This window comes from Protopterus annectens, chromosome 3.part1, assembly GCF_019279795.1.
Source record: "Protopterus annectens isolate FY-2018-M chromosome 3.part1, PAN1.0, whole genome shotgun sequence".
NCBI lineage: Eukaryota > Metazoa > Chordata > Ceratodontiformes > Protopteridae > Protopterus > Protopterus annectens.
Window position 1 is genome coordinate 1,327,724,574 of NC_056732.1, and position 23,171 is coordinate 1,327,747,744.

Below are 23,171 nucleotides of genomic sequence, written 5' to 3' on the forward strand. Positions count from 1 at the left end.
TCTGAAGTGAAGGCAGAGCAGTTAAGGAAGCTTGAGGTGATGGAGTACCTGAGATGGGTGGTAGGATGCACACTGTGGGAGAAATGAAAAAATGTTAACATCAGACCAGAAGCCAAAGTAGTTCTAACTACAGAGAAGGTCAAAAAAGTTAGACTACGATGGTCTGGGCATATATACAGGAAAGAAGTCGTCGATTCGGCGAAGAAGGTTTGGAACAAACAAGAAGACTGCAAAAGGAGATGAGGACATCCAGCAAAGAGATTGATGGGCTGCGTGAGAGAAGACATATGACAGCCAGTCCTCACTTTTGAAGATGATAGGAAAATGGCAATGAATTAATAGAGGTGGTGACAGCTGATATGACACCCCAGCCCCATGTAGAAAATGGGAAAAATAGGGTTGAAGAAGAGTACCCTTTGATGATTTTCATTTTCCAAGTTTAACTTTCTTTTATTCCTTTTCTTTCTCAAAACTGATTGTTTCCATGAGAGAATGAAAACAAACATTGAACTGTATGGTAAAAACAGTTAAAACAGTCACTGTTTTCGGTTTATTTTCAATTTATTCAAAGTTGAACTGAAGATCCCTGATGAAAAATTTTAAGCATAAATTAACATGAGCCACTATGTAACTAAAACACTTCTGGCACTGATGCAGAATGTGAAGAACCTGAAGCAGTTAGAACTAATGGAATAACCTAATGGCATTAACCCTATGGGACTGCATAGTGTACCTAATCAAGGGTCCAACTATTGCAGTACACAAGTGGAGGATGGAGGTGGAAAGAAGAACCCTCATGGTTGCCTGGATGACAGCCCCTCCAGATGCCTTACTCCTATATTCTAGTGTATATGCCCCTCATGCAGGGGGATGCCCAGGCTGAGAATGACTGAGGAAGGATTGATGGTCAGCAGGCACAAGGAAAAAAAGTACACAGAAAAAAGAGAGAAAAAACAAAATTATTAGAACAGAAAGGCATGTCACAGCCTAGGGATGGTTACAGAAAACAAGAATAAATGGAATGGTGTAACACGAGAAATTAATTTATTCCAATGAGAACATGTAAATGAATAAATAAAGATTCAGAGATTAAAAACTCTCCAATTTTTTACAGAGACTACTAAAAAGTAACCCCAGTGTAGCTTCGAGCAATTGCTCTGATGTAACCTTGATGCACAGCAAAAGAGATATGGAGATAAAGAGGAGTTGCAGAGAATCATGGCTAAAAGGGTGAAATAGTAGCCTGGTACAGTTCCAGATCCTGAACTGATTAAAGACCTGTGACTTTAGCACTACTTTTGATGAGGGTGGAATGCCTGCTCTCATGTTCATTTGTTACATTTCGTTGCACAGCACTACTTCCAGCTACTAGTTTAAGACTCACCAAGCCTTTTTGTCATTGTTTACCTTATCCAAACCTGCCAATTCATTTTTCAGCATTTTGTTCTCTTTTGCAATTTTCAGATTTTCATTTCTTAGCCGTTCACTCTCTAGCAACAGTTCTGTAAAACAAGAATTAAGTTGAACATATTAATCATGCATGCAATTCTATGGAAAAAAAATGTCTTTTAAAATTATATTGTATGTGAAAGGACTAGAAATCAGAGCAGTATAAATTTTATACATGAAAGTACATAAGCCTTCTGTCTAGGTAGTAACAGTGAAAATGCTGTTTCAATCAGATAACTCATTAATTTGCTGTATTCGCATCCTGCTTGATAAAAAAGTGAAAGTTATGTACTTACATAAAACTGGGTCCCTTCATCTTAGTCTGTCCGATATGACTGATGGGTACTGAGCCGGCCATACAAATGCTCCGAGTCTTGCTGCCTAACAGCACAGGATGTAACATCTTGTAGGGTGCAGGAGAGATGGGTAGATGAGTTTCTGAACTGTCTGCCAGGTCCTCGGCAAATAGTAGTTTGGAAGGGGGATGGAGGAAGGGATGTTATATTGAACAGATGAGGATAAAAGGGCTCAGCAATATGCTGAGTGCATAACTTTTGTATCTTACTCATCCTGCCCATCCACTCTGACTGATGGATCAGAATCCCAATCCCAAACTACCTGTAATCCTGGGTCTCATCATGAAAGGATATATTTTAGGATTGTTGCCTCAAAGTCAGCCCTGGATCTGGATAAGATATATAACTTATAATGTTTGAGGAAAGCATGCAATGTACACAGAGTTGCTGCTGCACAAATTTCATCCACAGTGGAATTTCTGAAAAAGGCAGTAGAGTTAGCAACTGACCTTGCAGAATGAGATTTGTTTGGTAGAGATTTGGAAGAACTGGCAAAATAAATGCAATCAAATAGCCATCTGGATAAGAAGCTTAGAAATGTTTTTCCCCCAATTTGTGCAGAGCGAAGAAAACTGTCTTTTCTAAATACTTTTGTTCTAAAAAGTTAGAATCTCAATTGCCTATGAACATCCAGGGTGTGGAGAATGTAGTCTCCATGGTTAGTATGACACAGGAAGAAAACAGCAAATTAAATCAGTTCAGATTCCTCCCAGATGCAGTCCTGTGGAGACGGAATGGATTAGTATTGAAGGGCACTCTGCAGTTATGGAAAATTAAATATAGAGGAGGAGTAGAAGAAAAGGCTTGTAGCTCAGAGACTATTCATAGCAACAACTAAACTTGAGTTTTCCAGCATAGAATTTTTATCTGTGCTGAAAATGCTGGCTCAGACATGGATTCTGTAACTCTTCGTAAAACAAAGTCGATATCCCAGGGAAGAAGCAGGTCTTCAATACAACACAATTTGTGCATGGACACAGAAGGGGGAGTATATACCATTATGTAAATGGGATAAAGAAGCCAAATGAACCTTGATTATGGAATAACTGCAGTCTATCATACAAGTCTATAAGAAATTGAAGGATTTTAGGAATTGATGTTGGACAGAGATCAATGCCCTCTTTTGCTGCTCAAAAGGTGAAACTTTTCCAATATCCCTTGTTTACACTGCTAGTGTACTCTTTCAGAGATGCAGACAAAATGTGAACCACTCTCTCCAACAAGAAAGGGTGTTTGTCAATCCTCTGAACTGGAAAATCTAAGCAGTCTGTTTTAGATCGAGTAAAATCAAAGTGAGTCTGACTGGATGGGCATGGCAGTAGATCCAGCCATGGGTGCTTTGTCAAGTGATGCCTAAATAAGGAAAACGAATTTGCCAGGGCCAGCATGAGAATCACCAAGGTTTTGCATGCTTCTACTCGCTATAGTAATCTGGACATTAGAAGAAACAGGGGGAGGCATAGAAAAGTCTGATGGGCCACTGTCCAACCAGACTGCCTCTCAGGGACTGCTTCTTTGCAGGGATCAGGGAAAGTAGTTGCTGCCTTTGGTGTTGGCTGGGGATGCAAAAAGACTGCAGCAATGCTGGCCCCTGGTGTTGCATATTTCATGAACTACTGACAGACTGTGACACTACTTGTGAGGCATCAGGATGCACCTGCTCAGACGGATGCAAGACAACCGGCTTTCCCTGAAATGTGCATTAAATTCTGAAAGTGATGTGAAGCAATTGCCTATTATCAAACCCTCATGGCCTCCTGGCAAAGGGGGAAAGATATGGTTCCTCCCTGCTTGGTCAAGTACCACACTACAAACATGGTCTCTGTTTGAATGGAGATCATTCTCAGAGGTAGAAGGTCCAGAAATTTCTGCAATGCCAGGGGGACCTCCCTCACCTCTAAGATATTTATGTGAAGGTTGGCCTTTATCTGACTCTAGGCCGCTTGGGCTATTCCCCTTCAGCAGGCAACCATGGTGATTTTAACCTATGGAGGAAGAAGAAAGTACAGTTGTGTACCTACCATAAATGTAGATGTTCGAGTGTATTCACTGTTGCAGTCATTACACTTGGGTTATCCTGCTGGCAGGCTACCCTCAGTCGGCCTGAATTCCAAAGTCCTGGTCCGGCGTCAGTTGCTGTTGCCTCTTCCCTGACATCAGTGTGCCAGGAGTATATAAAATGCAGTCGACGCCATTTTCTTCAGTTTTTCTTGCCCCAGATGTCAGGTGCGCCCAAGAAGGTAGGCAATACATGTTGCTAATAAAAACATACAGTAAAATAAAAACAATATCTTCATCTACAAGCAAATACACCACATAGGTTGTATTGGATAGAGAAGTATAGATAAGTCCCAGCAAAGAAAGGGGGGTGGAGGGTGGGTAACCTGGACTGCAACAGTGAATACACTCGAACGTCTACGTTTATGGTGGGTACACAACTGTACTACGTTCATCGTGTTTCACGGTTGCAGTCATTACACTTGGGTTGAATCCCAAAGCTGAGGTAGGGCGGCTGGGTCTAAATAGGATTAGGAGTGGCTATGAGACCCTGCAGAACTGCAGTGGCAAAGCCTGCTCTGGATTTAGAGTAAAGAAGTAAGTGGTAATGCTTGGTAAAAGTGGGTACTGAACTCCAAGTTGCAGCCTCCAAAGTTTCCTTGGTTGGTACTCCTCTGAGAAAGGCTGCTGAAATGGCTGCTGCCCTGGTAGAATGTGGCCTAATATTCTTAGGCACTGACTTGCCATGCTGTGCATAGCAGAAACGAATACAGTGTCCTATCCATTTTGAAATAGTCTGCTTTGAGATAGCCTTTCCTTGTGATCCTGCAGCATATGCCACAAACAGTTGCTCAGTTTTTCTGAAAGCTTTTGTTTTGTCCAAGTAGAAGCATAGCTGCCTGTGTATGTCCAAAGAGTGCAGAAGTCTCTCCCCTTTATTCTGGGGATTTTGGTTAAGAGCCACACTGGATACTACCTTTGGCATAAATGTTGGGTTTGTCCTTAGAGAAACCCTGTCCAGATGAAAAATGATAAAAGGTTCCACTGTCATTAATGCCTCTAACTCTGAGACACTTCTTGCTGAAGTTATTGCTAGAAGCAGAGCAGTTTTCCATGATAAGAATTTTATGTCAGCTGTATTGGCTGGCTCAAAAGGAGGTAGTGTGAGCTTTTCTAAGACAAAGTTGAGGTCCCATGTAGGTATCGGTGCTCTCCTTGGGGGTCTTATGTTTTTTGCCCCTCTGAGGTACTGTCTTAGCAGTGGATGAGAGAAAATAGGAGGTTCCGTATTGTAATGAGCTGAAATGGCATAGGCATGGATATTAATTGATGAGAAGGATAGGCCTTTGTCCAGCATCTCAGTTAGGTATTGTAAAATCTGAGGAATATTTGGAACAAGTGGTTCAAGTCCTTGTGTCTGGTTCCAAGCACAGAATCTCTTTCATTTTTCTGCATAAGATTTCCTGGTGCTGGGCCTCCTGGCTTCCAAAATGACATCCATAACAGCTTTAGAGAGAGGTGTGTTCTGAGTGGCTATATTATCCACCATGCAGCCAGATTTAAGGTTCTGAGTTGGCTGTGCAGGATCTGATTGTTTTGTTGAGTCAGAAGATGAGGCATTAGAGGTAAAATCCAGGCTGGGCCTTGAGACAAGTTCTTTAGGATTGGGTACCAGTGCTGGCATGGCCAGTCTGGGGCAATCAAAATAATTTTGGCTTCTCTTGTCTGACTTTTAGGAGCACCTTGGGAAGGAGAGGCAGTGGTGGAAAGGCATAAACTGTTAGGGTTTTCCAGCTGAAAGATAGGGCATCCACTTTCCATGCTTGTGAGTGGTAAGTCCTTGTGCAGAATCTCTGTAGTTGATAGTTGTGAGGGTAGGCAAAGAGATCTATGTCTGGGCATCCCCATTTCCTTGTTATCATGCTGAAGACCTGTGGATTTAGTTTCCAATCGTGAGGGTCCATGAGGTTTCTGTTTAGTTCGTCTGCCAGAGTATTTTTCTTCCCTGGCAGGAATTGTGCCTGCAGATGTACTTGATAGGTCAGTGCTGTGTTCCACAAAGTCATGGCTTGCCTGCAGAGGGGTTAGGAATGTGTGCCCCCTTGCTTGTTTATGTACCACATAACTGTAGTATTGTCCGTCTTTAGTAATAGTTGTCCTGGATGTAGTAGGTCCTTGAAGGCTGTCAGGGCATTCTGTACAGCTAGCATCTCTTTTTGATTGATGTGAAGATGCATTTGGTCCGTGGGCTACTTGTCCTGAATACATTTTCCTGCCATGTGTGCCCCTCAGGCATAATCCAATGCATCTGTTGTTAGTGTCTGCCTGGCTGTAGGTAAAGTGAAAGGCTGCCCCTTTTTGTGGTGACAGGCCAGTGCCCACCATTGAAACTCCTGTTGCAGGCAGGGAATAAGAGTTATTATTGTTTCCAGGCTGTGGCAATGTTGAGTCCAAACACTTTTTAGGTACCATTGTAGCTTCCTCATATGCAGTCTTGCATATGGAATTAGCAGGATGCAAGATGCCATGAAGCCCAAAGCCTGCAAAATTTTTCTTGCAGGTAGCTGGGTCTTTGTTGCCATCATTTGAAAGTAATGAGTCAGTTGCCTTTGCTTGTCTGGCGTGAGATAAGCCATCTGGACAGTTGTATTTAAGCTTGCACCCAGGATTATTATCTCTTGAGAGGGCACTAGTTTTGATTTATTTTCGTTTACTGTGTACCCTAGGCAAATTAGTAATTATTTTACAAATGCCAGATGCTTTAGTAGAATGTCCTTGCTCTCTGCTTGAATAAGGCAGTCGTCCAAGTAGGGATATATTTGAATTCCTTTTTTGTCTGCAAAATGCAATTACTGGTGCCAGGCAATTTGTGAAGACCCTGGGCGCAGTAGATAAGCCAAAGGGCAGTGCAGAGAATTGGTAATGCATTGAGCCAGCTATGAATCTGAGGTGTCTTCTGCAAGATTGTCTGATTGGGACATGCAGGTATACCTCTTCGAGGTCCAAAGTAACTAGCCAAGCCTTATTGCCCAGCATGGGTAGAAGTTGCTGCAGTGTCAACATTTTGAATTTTGGAACATCCAGGAAAGTATTTAGAATTGACAGGTCCAGTATTGGTCTCCAGGCTTTGTCCTTTCTGAGTACCAAGAAAAATCTTGAGTAAAATCCTTGCACCTTTTCTTGCTGTGGTACTTTTTGAATAGCTCTCATGTCCATGAGAGCAGAAATTTGTTTTTGTGCCTCTGCCCATTGGTTTTGTGGCAGGTCTGGCATACCTTTTGACCTTGGTAGGGTGTGAAAGTGGAACCTGTAACCCTGAGAAACAATGTTCAGTACCCATTTGTCCTGGGTGATCATGTGCCAATTTTGTGAGAAAAGTGCTAGTTTTCCCCCTAAGGGTGCTGTCAAAAGGTAAGTGCTTGGCTTTTGTAGAGGGAAGTCATTGGGACTGTTTCCTATAAGGTTGTGATTTGTCTTCTCTGCCTTTGGTGGCTGAAGCACCCCATTGTTTAGGTCTGTATGAGCCTTGCGTCTGAGATCTGCCTCTTGGGCATCTGCATCTGCCTCTTTGTGGCCTGTCTGACACTGGAAAGGACCAATTTTTAGAAGGCCAGTTCCTGCTAAATCTAGGTGGCTGAACCTGTAAGAAATCCTTTACTGTCTGCATTGATTTAGCTTTATCCTCCATTTTCTTTAACACCTCTTCTGCCTTAACACCAAACAAAGTATCATGCTGTAATGGAGCATCCAATAATTTTGCTTTAACATGATCAGGTAAACTTTGTTCTTTTAACCAAGCATGCCTTCGAATGACAGAGCCTGTAACTGCGGCTCTGCAAGAAGCCTCTAATGAATCAAAACCACACTGCAGAGTATGCTTTCCCACTTGTTCAGCTGCATGCAATAAATCCTGCATTTCCTTATTGTCAGGACATTCTGAGCTTGTAAGCATTTTCGGTTTTAGCAAAGACATTAGGTATTGTTGATATTTAAGCATGTGAAACTGGCAGTTTAAAGCCCTTACAGCTAAAGTAGCAGATGTGTAAACTTTTTCCCCATCTATCCAGTGCTCTAGAATCCCTATCAGAGGGAACAGGGTTTTTTTGCAGTGGAAGCCTTGACCCCTTTGGGACCCTGAGAAATTGTTTCTGGGTCAGCAGCAGGGTTTTTATAAAGACATTTATGAGAGTCTGGGACCCTGTAGTACCTATCTGGCTTGACTGGTGCAGGGGTAAAGAATCAGGAGACAAACTGGATTCAGAAAAAACATCATCAACAATATCTAGTACGGGGGGGATAGCAAGGGGCCTGTGCTGAGGCAGTAAAAGAAAGTCTCTGAGCCTTTTCTTGGATTCTGAATAATCCTGGCTCTCCCAATGGAAATGCTCCCTCATGGTGTGCAGGGTTTCCCCAAAAGAGTAATCCTCAGGAGGAGAGGCTGAAGGGATCGATTCTTCAGCATCAGAGTCCTCATAGGGAGGAAGAGAATATCCTTGTTCTGAAGAGGAATCAGAGGAAATAGAAACCTGGTCAGAGGAGTCATAGTCAGTGTCTTGCCTAGGCCTTTTATCAGGAGGGGGATGGGAACCCCTGATCAAAGTAATTAGGTCCTCGGCCATTTTAAGCATCTGTTTCTTTGGCATGGATGACTGTCCAGGAGAATGTTGTACTTGTTTCTTTGTCTTTAATGGTGTTTTAGACTTTGCCTTGGCTGCAGACATAGACGTGATAGTAAGCTGTGTAGGTCTGAAAACACCCTCAGAAGCCAATGCCTGCTCAGCGGCTCCGGACCTATCTGAGGGAATAGTTTCCATAGGCCCAAAACCTTGAGTTTCCAGAGGCCTAGTTGTCTCCACGTGGGAGTCGGAAGCTGCCTGTGGCTCTGAGGTAGCAGGTGTCAGGGGCTGAGAAAGCACCTCACTGACAACTGGCGAACCGGCGACTGGCCTAGAAGAGGCTTTGTCGTTGGTTTTGGACCTCGGATGCCTGTCCTTTTCTTTGTCTTTGCATTTTTTTATGAATTTCAGTCGTTGGTTGTTCCGATGGCATTATGTAGTTAAACCTTCGGCCAAAGTAATGTAAAGCAAACTCAAACCGACGCTTAATAGTGCATTGGTTGAATCTAGCACAAAACCGACAACTAGCAATGTCATGGTCAGGGCCTAGGCAAGGAATACAGTAAGAGTGAAAATCCTTATGAGGTATTTGCTTCCCACAAGAAATACAATTGTTAACTTTTACTGACATCGGTCTGGAGCAAGAAAAAGTTTCCCCAACGGGGTACTTAGCTTTATTGAAGACTTCGGTTCTGAAATTCAATTTCAAAAATCTCAGGAGTCGGCCGACCGGCACTTACGAACTGCTTTTGCTTCGGGCACCGCACGGCAAGAAAGACTGAAGTACATGGCATCGGCTGCATCTTATATACCCCTGGCGCACTGATGTCAGGGAAGAGGCGACAGCAACCGACGCCAGACCAGGACTTTGGAATTCAAGCCGACTGAGGGTAGCCTGCCAGCAGGATAACCCAAGTGTAATGACTGCAACAGTGAAACACGATGAACATCACATGGTCTCCCTGTCTAGATAGTGGGAGAAATGCAGCCACCTAATGAACTGCTCCATTGGCAGCATTATGTAACATCCCCATGGATAGGTTTGCAATGTACAGCATGGTGCCTACAGCTGTCTCAACTGTTTTTCAGAATCCTGCATGTGTGGCTTACTCAAGCAGTCTAAAGCTTGTTTTGCTAAATCTTTTTGAAAATGGTTCATATGTGCAACATAATTCAGTGCCTTTAAGGAAACTGTGTCTGAGGTGTAACCTTGCTTCCCCTTTCCCCATCCTATCACCCTAGACTCCCTCAAGGAAACTGTGCCTGAGATGTAACCCTGTTCCCCCTTTCCCCATCCTATCACCCTAGACTCATAGTTGGGCAAAAGAACAGCAGTTGTATCATTGCACAGCTCCTTCTTAGTGGCTGCAGATACAATCAAAGAATCCACCAGAGGTCCCCTGGACCACTGCTGCCTATTTTTAGCTGGATGCAAAACCTCATCGGGAGTTTTGGGGGTTAGGTTCAGAAGAATCAGACAGACAGTAGGGACCACCCAGGAGGTAAAAGGTACAGAGTGACAAGCCTCAAATAGCACATCATTGTTCAGAGAGAGTGGGTCAGTAGGTCATGATCTTATCTGCCTCATTAATTCCAGGATCTCTCCAAAAGTGACATGTTCTGGAGGGAACTGGGAGGAACTGTCTTGATCATCCAAGTTGATGTCAGATGTTTGAGGGAGGGGAAATCTACGTGCCTTCTCTTGCACATTCTTATCCTAGGAACAAGGATGAACAAGATAAGGAGCAGACTGCTGGTTGCCTAGGACTAGAGGCAGCACTGTTGGAAGCTGCGAAGATTCTGTCGAGAGAGTAGAGATCATCCTTTCCATAACCACGAATGCTGAAACTGGGTCAACCAATGCTGGAGAATTCCAACCTGGCACTACGTCCATCTCCACTGAACTGGACAAAGGCATAGCCTAAGAAGTAATCACCAACAATGAAGACCAAGAGGGCTTTGAGGAGGAAATCTGTGTTGATGCATCACGGAGCTGAAACAAGACATAAAGCATCTGGTCCCATGATTCAGTTGATGTTGAATGCCTCTGTGCTGAATGAATCTGATGAAAAAACATCCAGAGCTGAAGTAGGGGTAACCGGTTGTCTCCTGATGTACAGGCTCTGGGTGATGTCTCAGTCCAAAGCCATTGATGCTAAAACATGGACTGAAGAAGGAGCAATTAAAGACGATGAAGAATCAACCCAATCTGCCCTAGAAATAGAGTGGGTTGGGATGACATCACTTTTGATCTGTATCTTCAAAGAGGCTCTCATCATGCAGTCCCAGTCCACATCACTTGTACTTCAGAAGGACTTAACAGACTGAAATGAGGAAGTGGTGAGTGGCCTGGAAACAAACCTTTTGTCAGAATGCCTGTTTACTGAACACCTTGCAGACTTGCCCCTTATAATGATTACCTGCTCTAAACGAATTGTCATTTTGGGAGAAGGTTTGGCTGGTTCAGTACAGGGATTGGGTCTAACTTTGGCATTTTAAACTCTGAGGAAGGTCCAGAGTCATCAGACTTCTTCTTTTGTTCACTATGTCAAGATTTGTCTTTGTCCTTCTTAGGCTTGTCAGGAGGGTCAGGGGAAAGAAGATCCTTCAGCATTAATTTGTTGCATCTAGCTAGGCCCAAAGACCTTGTAAATGGAGCACTTTGCTGACAACTGATCTGTCCCCAGGCGTATCACACAAAGGTTGTGAGAATCCAGGGGCTAGATTTTGTGACCACATTATGTGCACTTTTGCCCTTATCCATAACTAGAAATCGCAAGAGGAAAATTCTCCTCAATTACACCCCCCCCCAAAAAAAAAAAAAAACACACAGTAAAAAAAGTAGCTAGTCAATTGCTAATGACTATAAAAACTGAAAACTCTAATGTGTAGATGCATGTGAGGGTGTGTGTGTGTGTGTGTGTGTGTGTGTGTATATATATATATATATATATATATATATACATACATATATATATATATATATATATATATATATACACATATACATATATATATATATATATATACACATAAACATATATATATATATATATATATATATATATATATATATATACATATACACATATATATATATATATATATATATATATATATATATATATATATATATATATACATATACATATATATATATACATATATACACACACACACACACACACACACACATATATATTTTATTTATTTATTTTACATTTGTTAACCGGGAAAGTCCATCTGGACATGTGTCCTTTTTCAGTATAGGCCCAGGGAGAAAAGCTCCAAAATACAATACAAATGAGATACATAGTTTACACTGTAGATATTACAGATTATAGATACAACATTTAAGAAAAGACAGCAATATATACATTTCAAGTACATAAGAACAGATTATCTACAATTCTAAATTCAAAAATCTTGAGTAAGTAAATCTGTATGACTAGATTTGATAGCTATGATTCATAGGAGGGACATACAGCCCGAAGGGTAGAACTAAATGTTCATTTACAAGAAGTTTTCTATTAAGGAAGTGTAGGTGGGGTTAAAAGTACAATTGTGTACACTTACCATAAATGTAGATGTTCGAGTTTATTCACTGTTGCAGTCATCACACCTGGGTTATCCTGCCAGGGGTAGCCCTCAATCGGCCCGAATACCAGAAACGTAGTATTTCTGCGTCAGTTACTGTCGCTTCAGGACTGACGTCAGGGGTATAAAAACAGGCAGCCGACACCATTACATCAGTTTTTCTCGCCCTAAATGTCAGCAGCCCCTAAATAGGGAGCTAAGTTAGAGAAGGAGAGAGAGAGAGAGAGAGAGAGAGAGAGAGAGACAAGGGGGCTGGAGGGTGGGAAACCAGGATGCAACAGTGAATACACTCAAACATCTACATTTATGGTAAGTGTACACAACTGTACTATGTTCATCGTGTTTCACTGTTGCAATCATCACACTTGGGTGATTCCCAAAGCTGAAGAATGGGTGGAGCCAGTCAAGAAGAGTTGGGGCTGACTAGTATGCTCTGCAGGACTGCTGTTGCAAAGCCCACCCTGGATTTGGAAAAGATAGGCAAGTGGCAATGCTTGATGAAGTTGTGAACAGAACTCCAAGTAGCAGCTGCCAGAATGTCCCTGGTAGGGACTCTTCTGAGAAAGGCTGTAGAGGTTGAAGTTGCTCTAGTGGAATGCGTTCTGATCCCCTGAGGGGGTGGTTTCCCATGGTGTTAACAGAAATGGATACACTGTGCTATCCATTTGGAGATGGTTTGTTTTGATATGGCCTTGCCCTCTGCCCCTGGTGCAAAGCTGACTAGTAACTGGTCAGATTTCCCAAAGGACTTAGTCCTATCAATGTAGAATCTGAGCTGTCTGTGCACGTCTAAATAGTGCAGGATCCTTTCCCCCTTATTTTGAGGATTAGGGAAAAAGGTGGGCAAATGGATAGATTGGTTGAGAGCCACACTGGACACCACTTTAGGCATAAAAGTAGGGTTAGTCCTGAGGGAGACCCTGTCAGCATGAAAAATAATGAAGGGATCCACAGCCATAAGTGCTTGTAGCTCAGACACTCTCCTAGCTGAGGTGATGGCCAGAAGCAAGGCTGTTTTCCAAGAGAGGAATTTTAACTCTGCTGATGCTGCAGGTGCAAAGGGGGGTAGCGTGAGCTTTTCCAACACAAAATTAAGGTCCCAAACAGGGGTGGGGGCTCTTCTTGGTGGCCTTAAGTTGTTAGACCCTCTCAGGAACTGTTTGATGAGAGGGTGAGAGAAGAGAGGTGGCTCAGTGCTGTAATGAGCAGAGATGGCAGAGGCATGGATCTTAATGAAAGAGAAGGATAGGCCTCTGTGATGTAGGTCTGCTAGGTAATCCAGGATGACAGGTAAGGAGGGCTGTGCTGTATCCTCTCCTTTAGAGTGGATCTAGGAGCAATACCTTTTCCACTTATCAGCACAGGATTTCCTTGTACTGGGTCTTCTGGCTTCACGAATGACATCCAGCACCTGCTTGCTTAGGCTGGCCACTGGAGGAGAATTCAAGGAATAAGCCAGGCTGCAAGGTTCAGGGATTGCAATTGTGGATGCAAGATCTGTCCCTCCTGCTGAGAGAGGGGTGTTGGGATCTGGGGTAGGTGCCATGGTGGCACCGGTGACAGACTGTGCAGTAGTGGGTAACAGTGTTGGTGTGGCCAGTCTGGGGCAATCAGGAATGCCCTTGATCTTTTCTGCCTTATCTTGAGTAGTACTCAACAGATCACCTCTACTTTAAACAGTTACGAAATGCAACCAAGAAGGACATTTTCAAAGACAAAAAAGACTATTACTTCCACCTACAACAAACCCACCATCAACACCCCCAAAAATTCTGGTCTAGCATTAACAAACTTCTTCAACCAGGACTCTCAAACTCCTGACCCTACAGGTTTCGACCATAATAACTCTAACCAGATTCCTGATGCCTTTAACCACTATTTTACTGAAGCCATCCTGTCCCTAGCTAACACATTACCTACCACTTCCACCCTCCCATCAAAAACACCTAATACCTCATCACCTACCTTCCATATACACCCAGTACCTACATCCCTCATTTGTAACCTCCTTCAAAAGCTCAAGCCATGCACCCACTCCGCAGACTGTCTTCCAGCTGAATACCTACAAATCGCAGCTAAAGCCATAGCCTACCCTGTCTCCATACCTATAAATAGAACAATTTCAGAAAGCAAAATCCCTTCTCTGTGGAAGATCTCCCATATAATCCCTTTACACAAAAGTGGGTCTTCAACTGAACTTTCTAACTTTCGGCCTATTGCCTTACTCTCTCCATTAGCTAAAATAATGGAGAAATGTATACCCTGACAACTGCTTGACAACCTACTACAAAATAATCTACTTGCCAATTGCCAACATGGTTTTAGGCCCTACCATAGCACAACAACTGCCCTGCTATCCTTCTCAGACTCTATAAACAAAAATCGTAATAATAACTACTTTTCTTCTGCTCTTTTCATAGACCTCTCAAAAGCATTTGATATGGTGAACCATACCATACTTGTCAACATTCTAAAAGCCCAATCACTTGACCCACAAGCATTACAATGGTTTATATCCTATCTACAAGATAGACAGCAAGCAGTTCTCTGGAATCATAATATTTCTTCATCCCTCTCTGTAAACATTGGAGTACCACAGGGCTCTATTCTAGGACCACTTCTATTTTCTCTGTTTATCAATGATCTACATACTAGTATTTCTCAAGCCACCTGTATACAGTATGCAGATGACTCCACCTTAATTTGTTCAGCCAAGTCCATAACCTCTCTCCAGTGCCTCACCCAAACAGTATTTAACAGTGTGGAGAACTGGTTCACGAAACACTGCCTTCTTCTCAACCCCAAGAAAACTAAACTATTGCTCTTTTCTCCTACTCACAAGTCACCTCAACCACACTTCACATTAACCTCTAACAATGGAACTATCATATCCCCTGATACTACAACCCGCCTGCTGGGTGTTACAATTGACAACAACCTTAGCTACAATGACCATATTAATTCCACTATAAAGACTGTTAACAAAAAACTAGGGACCTTACACAGAATAAAATCCTTCCTTACCGCTGCAGCCAAAATTACTATAGCCCAAACTCATCTAATCTCTACCCTGTTCTATGCTTCTGCTATACATATGAATCTTTCTAAAACCAACCTTTCCAAACTCTCCACCAGCTATAATAACATAGCCAGATTTGCTACTGGTACCCCATATAGAACTCATCATTGCCACAACCTCAAACAACTGGGTTGGTTAGAACTACAAAACCAACTACTTTTTCAACAACTTGTCATCTCCCATAAGATACTCTACTACCCCAAGCATACCCCTATACTCACTAATCTCATCTCCCCTTACAAAAACCTTGCAACCCTACGTTCAACAAATAAACTTCAAATCTCTTCCATTAAATCCAACAACAAAGCTGGGGACTCACTCTTCACAAACACCATAGGAAAGAGCTGGAAGCATCTTCCTTCTGAACTTTCCAACCTTACTTCTACTCTGCTTTATAAGAAGCATCTTAAAAAATATCTTAAATCCCACTGGCTTTGCCCCTGCTCTAACCCTGACTGATATCTCTTGCCCATCCTGCTCTTTTTCAAAAAAAAAAAAAAAAAATGTTTTTTTTTTTGTTTCTAGTCATGGTATTTTATTCTAGCCTAAATGTTTCTAAATAACTCTGCTTAACCCTATATTTTAATGTAAACATTGTACCAATTTTAATTTTAATTTTACTGCATTGCTGTCATTATTGCTGCTTGGAGCTTTTCTCCCCGGGCCTCTACTGAAAATGGACATGTATCCAGTTAGACTAGCCTGGTCAACAAATGTAAAATAAATAAATAAATACTCTTGTAAGAAGAGGCAGAGGGGGAAATGCATAAATTGAGAGGTTTGCCCACTGGAAGGACAGGGCATCCACTTTCCAGGCATTGCTGTGAGTTACTCTGGTGCAGAATTTTCTGAGCTGGTGATTGTAGGGAGAGGCAAATAGGTCCACCTTCGGGGTACCCCCTTTCTGTGTTAGAAGGCTAAAGGTGTTGTGGTCTAATTGCCACTCGTGTGGGTCTAGAAGATTTCTGCTTAAGTCGTCTTCCAGAGAGTTTTGTTTGCCTGGCAGGAATTGAGCTTGCAGGTGAATATGCATATCTGAGGCCATGTTCCACAGGGTCATGGCTAGCCTGCAGAGTGGGTAAGAGTGGGTTCCCCCCTGCTTGTTGATGTACCACATCACTGTGGTGTTGTCGGTTTTTATTAGAAGGGGCACTGGTGAGAGTAGAGATCTGAAAGCTGTCAGAGCATGCTGAACAGCTAGCATCTCTTTTTGGTTGATGTGCAGATGAATTTGGTTTGGGCTCCAGTGGCCCTGAGTGTACCTGCCGTCCAGATGTGTACCACAGGCATAGTCTGATGCATCTGTGGTTAGGGTCTGAGTGGCGTGGGGTTGTGTAAAGGGAAGTCCCTTGTTGTGGTTGCATGCTGCTGCCCACTAAAGAAACTCTGTCCTGAGACAAGGTATTATAGGTATGATAGTTTCCAGGTCCTGAGAATGTTGGCACCAAAGACTTTTTAAGTACCATTTGAAGTTTCCTCATATGCAGTCTGGCATATGGAATTAGCAGAATGCAGGAGGCCATGAACCCTAGAGCATGCACGATTTTCCTTGTGGATAGCTGGGTTCCGGTGGCCATTTGAGTGAAGTAGCCTGACAGCTAAGCTTGTTTTTCTGGAGTAAGGAATGCCATATGGGATGCTGTGTCCAAGCTTACTCTGGGGACTAGTTTTGATTTCTTTTCATTGATAGTGTAACCCTAGGGAGGTTAGAAGGTCCTTTACAAATGTCAAGTGCTGCAACAGCTTTTCCTGACTGTTTGCCTGAATCAGGCAATAGTCCAAGTAAGGGTATATTTGAATCTTTCTGTCTGCAATAGGCAATGGCTGGAGCCAGGCATTTTGTGAAAACTCTGGGAGCAGTGAATAAGCCAAAGGGAAGGGCAGCGAACTGATAATGCATAGATCCTGCCCTGAAACGTAGATATTTCCTGCAGGAGTCCCTGATAGGGATGTGCAGATAGGCTTCCTTTAGGTCTAGGGTGGCTAACCAGGCATCTTTGGACAGCATAGAGAGAAGCTGCTGTAGGGTGAGCATTTTGAATTTTGGTACCACCAGGAAGGTGTTTAGAATGGATAAATCTAAGATTGGGCATCAGGTGCCCTCTTTTCTGGGTACTAGGAAAAGTCTGGAATAAAAACGTTGGCCTATCTGTTCTGCAGGAACAGGGTGAATTGCCCTTATGGAGAGCAGGGACTGAACTTTGTTTTGTGCCTCTGCCCACTGGTTTGGAGGAAGGTCTGGGAACCCTTTTGGGGTTGGCAGCATGTGGAAATAAAATTTGTACCCCTGGGATACTATATTGAGGACCCATTGATCGTTGGTGATGGAGGTTCAGTTTTTTGCATGGTGGCCAAGTTATCCTCCTAGGGGCATGAGCAATTGGGCAGAGATGAGGAGTGGAGTTAAGAAGTCATTGTGAATTCTTTCCGTAAGGAGGTGGCTTAGCACTCCCTGTTTTAGAGTGGAGGTACTCCATTGCTTAGATCTCTGCATACCCTGAGACTGTAATCTGGAGGGGGTCGGTTTCCCCTGGGTCTAGTTTGAGATGGCCTTGAGGGGGCTGGAAAGGACCAATGTTTCGAGGGGCAATGCCTACTGAATCTTGGAGGCTGCACTTGCAAAAAATCTTTGACTATCTGCACAGACTTAGCCTTTTCTTCCATCTTTTTTTAAAACCTCTTCCTGTTTGGTGCCAAACAGATTGTCCTTGTTCAAAGGAGCGTCCAGTAATTTTGATTTGACATGGTCTGGCAAGGTCTGCTCCTTAAGCCAAGCATGCCTTCTAAGTACAGAACCTGTGACTGCTGCCCTGTAAGATGCTTCTAGGGCATCAAACTCACATTGCAGGGTATGCTTGCTGACTTGGCTTGCAGAATGCATAAGCTCCTGTAATTCTTTAATTTCTGCACAGTCAGGAAAGGTAGATAATGTTTGCTTAATAAGTTCCATAGTATGCTGCTGGTATTTCAGCATGTGGAACTGACAATTCAATGCTCTAATGGCGAGAGTTGCAGAGGTATATACTTTTTTACCCCATCTGTCTAAAGCTTGGGAATCCCTGTCCAAAGGGGTGGGATACTTAGCTGTAGTTGCTTTTATTCTTTTAAGTCCTTGGGAGATGACCCCTAGGTCAGCAGTAAGATTTTTGAAAAGAAATTTGTGAGTCAGGGACTCTGTAGTACCTGTCTGGTTTCCTTGGAGCAGGGTGTAAAGTATCAGGAGTTAGACTGGATTCCATAAAGACATCATCCACAACATGCAGAACAGGAAGGATAGCTAAGGGTCTGTACTATGGTAAATTTAAAAATTCTCTGAGTCTCTTTTTGGACTGAGGATAATCCTGGCATTCCAAGTACAAATGCTCTCTCAAAGTATGTAGGGTTTCACCAAAAGAACAATCCCCTGGAGGGGAAGCAGAAGGAATGGATTCCTCTGCATCTGAATTCTCAAAGGCAGATAAGGGCATGTCTTCATATTCAGAAACCTCAGAGTCATTGGACTTTTGGTCAGTTAAAGCTATTGGGGACAAGTCTCTTTTTCTTTTAGCAAGGGAAGGTTGGCTTCCCCTAATCAGCATGAGCAGGTCTTCTGCCATTTTTAGCATTTGAGATTGTGGCAAGGAAGCAGGCGCTTGAGTTTGGGTCGTTGATTTTTTTAGGTGTAGCTCGTACTCTTGGCCTTAGAAACTCGGTAATTTTAGAAAGAACTGAAGATGTGAAAAAAAGTTGTCAGTTTGTGTCGAATATCGGTAATGCGAAGAACTTCCTCAGAAGCTGTTGCCTGGACAGCAGCTCTGGACCCATCCAAGGTAGAGACATCCACAGGTTTCGTAGTCGAACAAAAGTCTCACGGCATACGGAGTCCGAATGGGTCTCGGTAGTGGGCCTGCGAATCCATCGAAGTGGGCATCAGGGGCTGCGAAAGTGCCTCACTGAGTACCAGCACACTGGCGACTAGCTTAACAGAAGCGTCGTCGGCAGTTTTGGGCCTGTGCAATCTGTCTCTGTCTTTAGCCTTATGTTTTTTCGGAAGATCAGTAGTCGGATAGCTTACCAAACCATTTCAGAATACGGAGATCGAGAACGAAAGTATTTAGCTACAATAAGGGCCCGATGACGAATAGTTCAGGCGTTAAAAAAAAAAAAAACTATCTTGTTTGCTCGTTTCCTACCTTTCCTAGCCAGTCCATATCCCAGGCTTTGCTTGTCTCAGGACTTTATTTTCTGTGTTCAGAGCTATCCAGACCTTGCTGTGGTAGAGGGAAGTCCTAATGCATACCAGTGGGAGTGGTGAGCATTGTACTGCCTATCTAACGCTAGAGGAGTGGGTTCCAGCTCTGAAATTGTAATTTTATTAGCCTTTTTGGGCTGATTTCTATCCCTTTCAACTTTCTGGCTTAAAAAAACGTGTGTTTGCACATTTTTCACATCATGCAGCACTGCGAGGCTACAGTTAAACTATTCCAGGTGGCAGAAAGTCTGCTCTTCAAATTTTCCCTTAGAACTAGCTGGTTTCTCAGTAGTAGCACTAAAATCTGAACCCCTGTGACTAACACTTGCTTTAGAACCTGCTGGAAAGCACTAGGAAGCCTGAAACTGATACAAGCACTCAACTCTCCTTGTCAATAAGGAGAAATTAATCATAGGCACTAAACAGCCTATAATTGCAAAGTACCTTGCAAAGGTAAGGGAAAACAGCTCTTAGCACCTAAACAGGCATGTCCAAGGGTCAGCTTCCAGTGATTTCTCCTGTCCACCTGGTGAATCTGGGCATACTTGGGCAATGCGTCAACTGCCTCATGTACACAGACAATCCTCTCCTACCACCCAACACTACAACCTGAGAGAGATGCACTTACATAGCCAAACTGGAAGCAAAGCTCTCTCCAACCAAGATTGTGCTAGACAGTCAAGAGGAGAAGGTTAACACCTGCACTACACCTCAAGCAACTCATAGCCCTTCAAAACTCACACCATCAACACCCACACATAGCAACACTAAACCCACTTATGCGAAGGCCCTTAACATTAACCTGCCCAAGCAACAAGGACCTCCGAAGCAGAAACACAAACAAACACCAGTCACAACCAAAGTGACACATAGCTCACAACACCAGTGTGCCACCCAACAACAGCCCCTAAGGTAAGATATTTTAAGTCACAGGTAGCTGCAGGTTCAAAGGGTGGTGAAGTAAGGGCTTGCAGAAAAAAATTCAGATCCCAGGGCATGATCGGTTCTGAGATAGGAGGACGGAGTAACTGAGTGCCCTTCAGGAAAGCCTTAAGGAGTCTGTGAGCCATCAGGCTAGGCTCATTAGCAACATGAAAATTAGAAATTGCTGCCAATTGAACTTTAATGGTAGTGGACGCTGAGCCCTGCTGGAAAAGCATAGACAAAAACTCCAAGACGGAAGCAATTGGAGCTGTGTAAGGGTCAATTCCTTGGGTATGAGCCCAAATAGAAAACCTCTTCCATTTGCTGGAATAAATCTTCCTAGTAGAGGGCTTATGAGAGGAAGATAATATGTGAACTACCTCAGGTGAAAAATGATGAAGCCTAACTAATGACGGAAGTGGAGCAGCCAGGCTGTCAACCTGAGGGTCCGCAGAGAGGGGTGGAACTGTCCCAACATGTGTGTCAGTAAATCTGGTTGTGGGTCCAGAGTCCAAGGTGTGTCCACAATGTAGGGATGGAGAAAGGGGAACCAGACCTGACGAGGCCAGTGTGGAGCAATTAGAATCATTCTGCTTCACAAGGATTGCGCTTTCTGAATCACTTTTGATAGCAAGGGAAACAGAGGGAAAGCATAAAGCAGACCGGAGGGCCAAACGTGGACTAGAGAGTCCCTGGGTGACTCCCCCTGTGGGGGGATCAGCGTGAAGTAGTTGCTGCATTTGGCATTGAGGGGGGCTGGCAAAAAGGTCGCAGCAAGGCTGACCCCATCTTCTGAAAATTAGTTCTGCAACTAGACGATTCAGGGACCACTCGTAAGGCATCAGAATAGCTCTGCTTAGCCTGTCTGCTATCACGTTGGACTTCCCTGGAATATGCATTGCCACCAGAAACCATTGGGAAGATACTGCCCACTGCCACACTCGCATGGCCTCTCTGCACAGGGGGTATGATCTGGTTCCTCTCTGCTTGTTCAGATACCACACCACTGACATATTGTCCGAGTGTATTGCGATCGTCCCGAGAGGTAGAAAGCTCTGAAGTGCCTGCAACGCAAGTAGCATCGCTCTCATCTCTAGGATGTTGATATGCAGATGTATCTCGTGATCTTGCCACGTGCCTTGGACTGTCCTGCCGAGATAATGCTCCCCACCCCCACCCCATCTGGGAGGCGTCCGTGGTCACTGTGGCAACTGGGGGTAGTGGAACGAAAGGTTTTCCCCTGTCCAGATTGTTGGTGCAAAGCCACCAACGGAGATACTGTTTGCATGTGTCTGAGAGCAAAATAGGGTGTGAAAGTGGAAGTCTCTAGAGAGACCATTGAGCAAAGAGGAGCCATTGAAGGAGTCTCATATGCAATCTCGCTAGAGGGACTAACATAATTGTTGCTGCCATAGTCCCCAGGAGCTGGAGAACCCATCTTGCCTTCACTTTCCTCAGGGGTAGCAGGGCGTGCACCTGTTGCTGTAAGACTCCGATTCTTTCCTACGGTAGAAAGGCTCACATTTGAACAGTGTCTAGTTCTGCACCTATAAAAATGACACGCTGTAAGGGCAACAAGGCAGATTTTTCCCAGTTCAGTGATATGCCTAACTGTTGGCAGAGAGTGATGGTAGTGTCCCTGGTTTGGATTAGTAGATGCCTGGTGGGGGCGGTGAGGAGCCAGTCGTCCAGATATGGAAACACTTGGAATCCTTGACGTCTCAAGTGAGCTGTCACTACTGCCATACACTTGGTGAACACCCTGGGGCTGTGGTGAGACCAAAGGGCAGGGCTCGAAACTGAAAATGACTGGCTCCCAGACGGAAGCGTAGGTTACTTCTGGATGCCCTGCCCATTTTGATATGGTAGTAAGCATCCTAGAGGTTGATGGAGCACATCCATACTTCTTTTCCCAACAATGGGAGAATTGACTGTAGTATGACCATACGGAACTTGGACTTTTGTACATAGTTGTTCAGTTGGCTGAGATCTAATATGGGTCTCAGGTCCCCTGTTCTTTTCGGCACCAAAAAGAATCTTGAGTAAGTCCCTAATCCAATCTGGTCTGAGGGGACATGCTGGATGACTCCGTTTCCTAGCAGCTTTGAAACCTCTGAAGCTGCATGATCCCTTTGACAGAATGGAACGTCCAGGATTTTTCTGACTGGAGGGGGGGGGGGGGTCTGACGAAAACGGGATGACATAACCTCCGGAAATTATTCGTAATACCCATCGATCCTGGGTGATGCTTTGCCAGGCTTCTGGGTATAACAATATTCGACCCTCGACTTGCTCCGGAAACGCACAGTCGGGTAACCCATCAGGAACGATGGTAGGGAGAGCCACGAAAGGAATCGCAGTCTCCCGAATTGTGGGGGTCCCCTCTGCCTCTAGGGCGGTGTCTCCCTGAATAACCTCCCCCTCCTCTGCCTCTGGAGGGGGGCTCACCTTGGGCACCGGGAAAAAACCTCTGTGAATTTTTGAACCACATCTTCCCACCCCTCTGGGCCTTGGGGTAAGGCTTAGAGGGAAGGGAAAAATGGACCCCTACAGCAGAGTCTTTCCCTCTATTGCTCGTACCTGGTGAAGGTGTCTTTCACTTTGGTTCTAAACAAAGAAGAACCATCAAAGGGGCATCAGTGAAAAAAGACTTGAAGGCCTCCACAAAATAACAAAGGCGCATCCAAGCTTGCCTCCTAAGAGCGACTCCTGAGCTTGCTGCCCTACCCGCTCCCTCGGCTGCATATGAAATAAGCCGCATGGAGGAGTTAACGATGGAATTGAGGGTAGACACCTGGGTGTTAACCGTCTGGGCCACCACCTCAGGAACGTTACCCACGAGAGTATCTCCTAACTCCTTGAGGAGATCTCTCTGGAGCCGAGTAAAATGAGACAGGTAGTTCAGCGACCATAAGGTAAAG

At 44.0% G+C, this 23,171-nt stretch overlaps 1 protein-coding gene across 1 annotated transcript in view; it reads right to left on the minus strand.

The window, feature by feature from the left end:
- The window catches only part of LOC122798437 (centrosomal protein of 290 kDa-like), a 681,821-nt gene that overhangs the window by 52,635 nt on the left and 606,015 nt on the right, over positions 1-23,171 (minus strand). Inside the window, exon 6 of the mRNA XM_044067364.1 lies at positions 1,408-1,502. Coding sequence (XP_043923299.1) covers positions 1,408-1,502 — 95 coding nt within the window. The remainder of the gene's footprint in view (positions 1-1,407; positions 1,503-23,171) is intronic.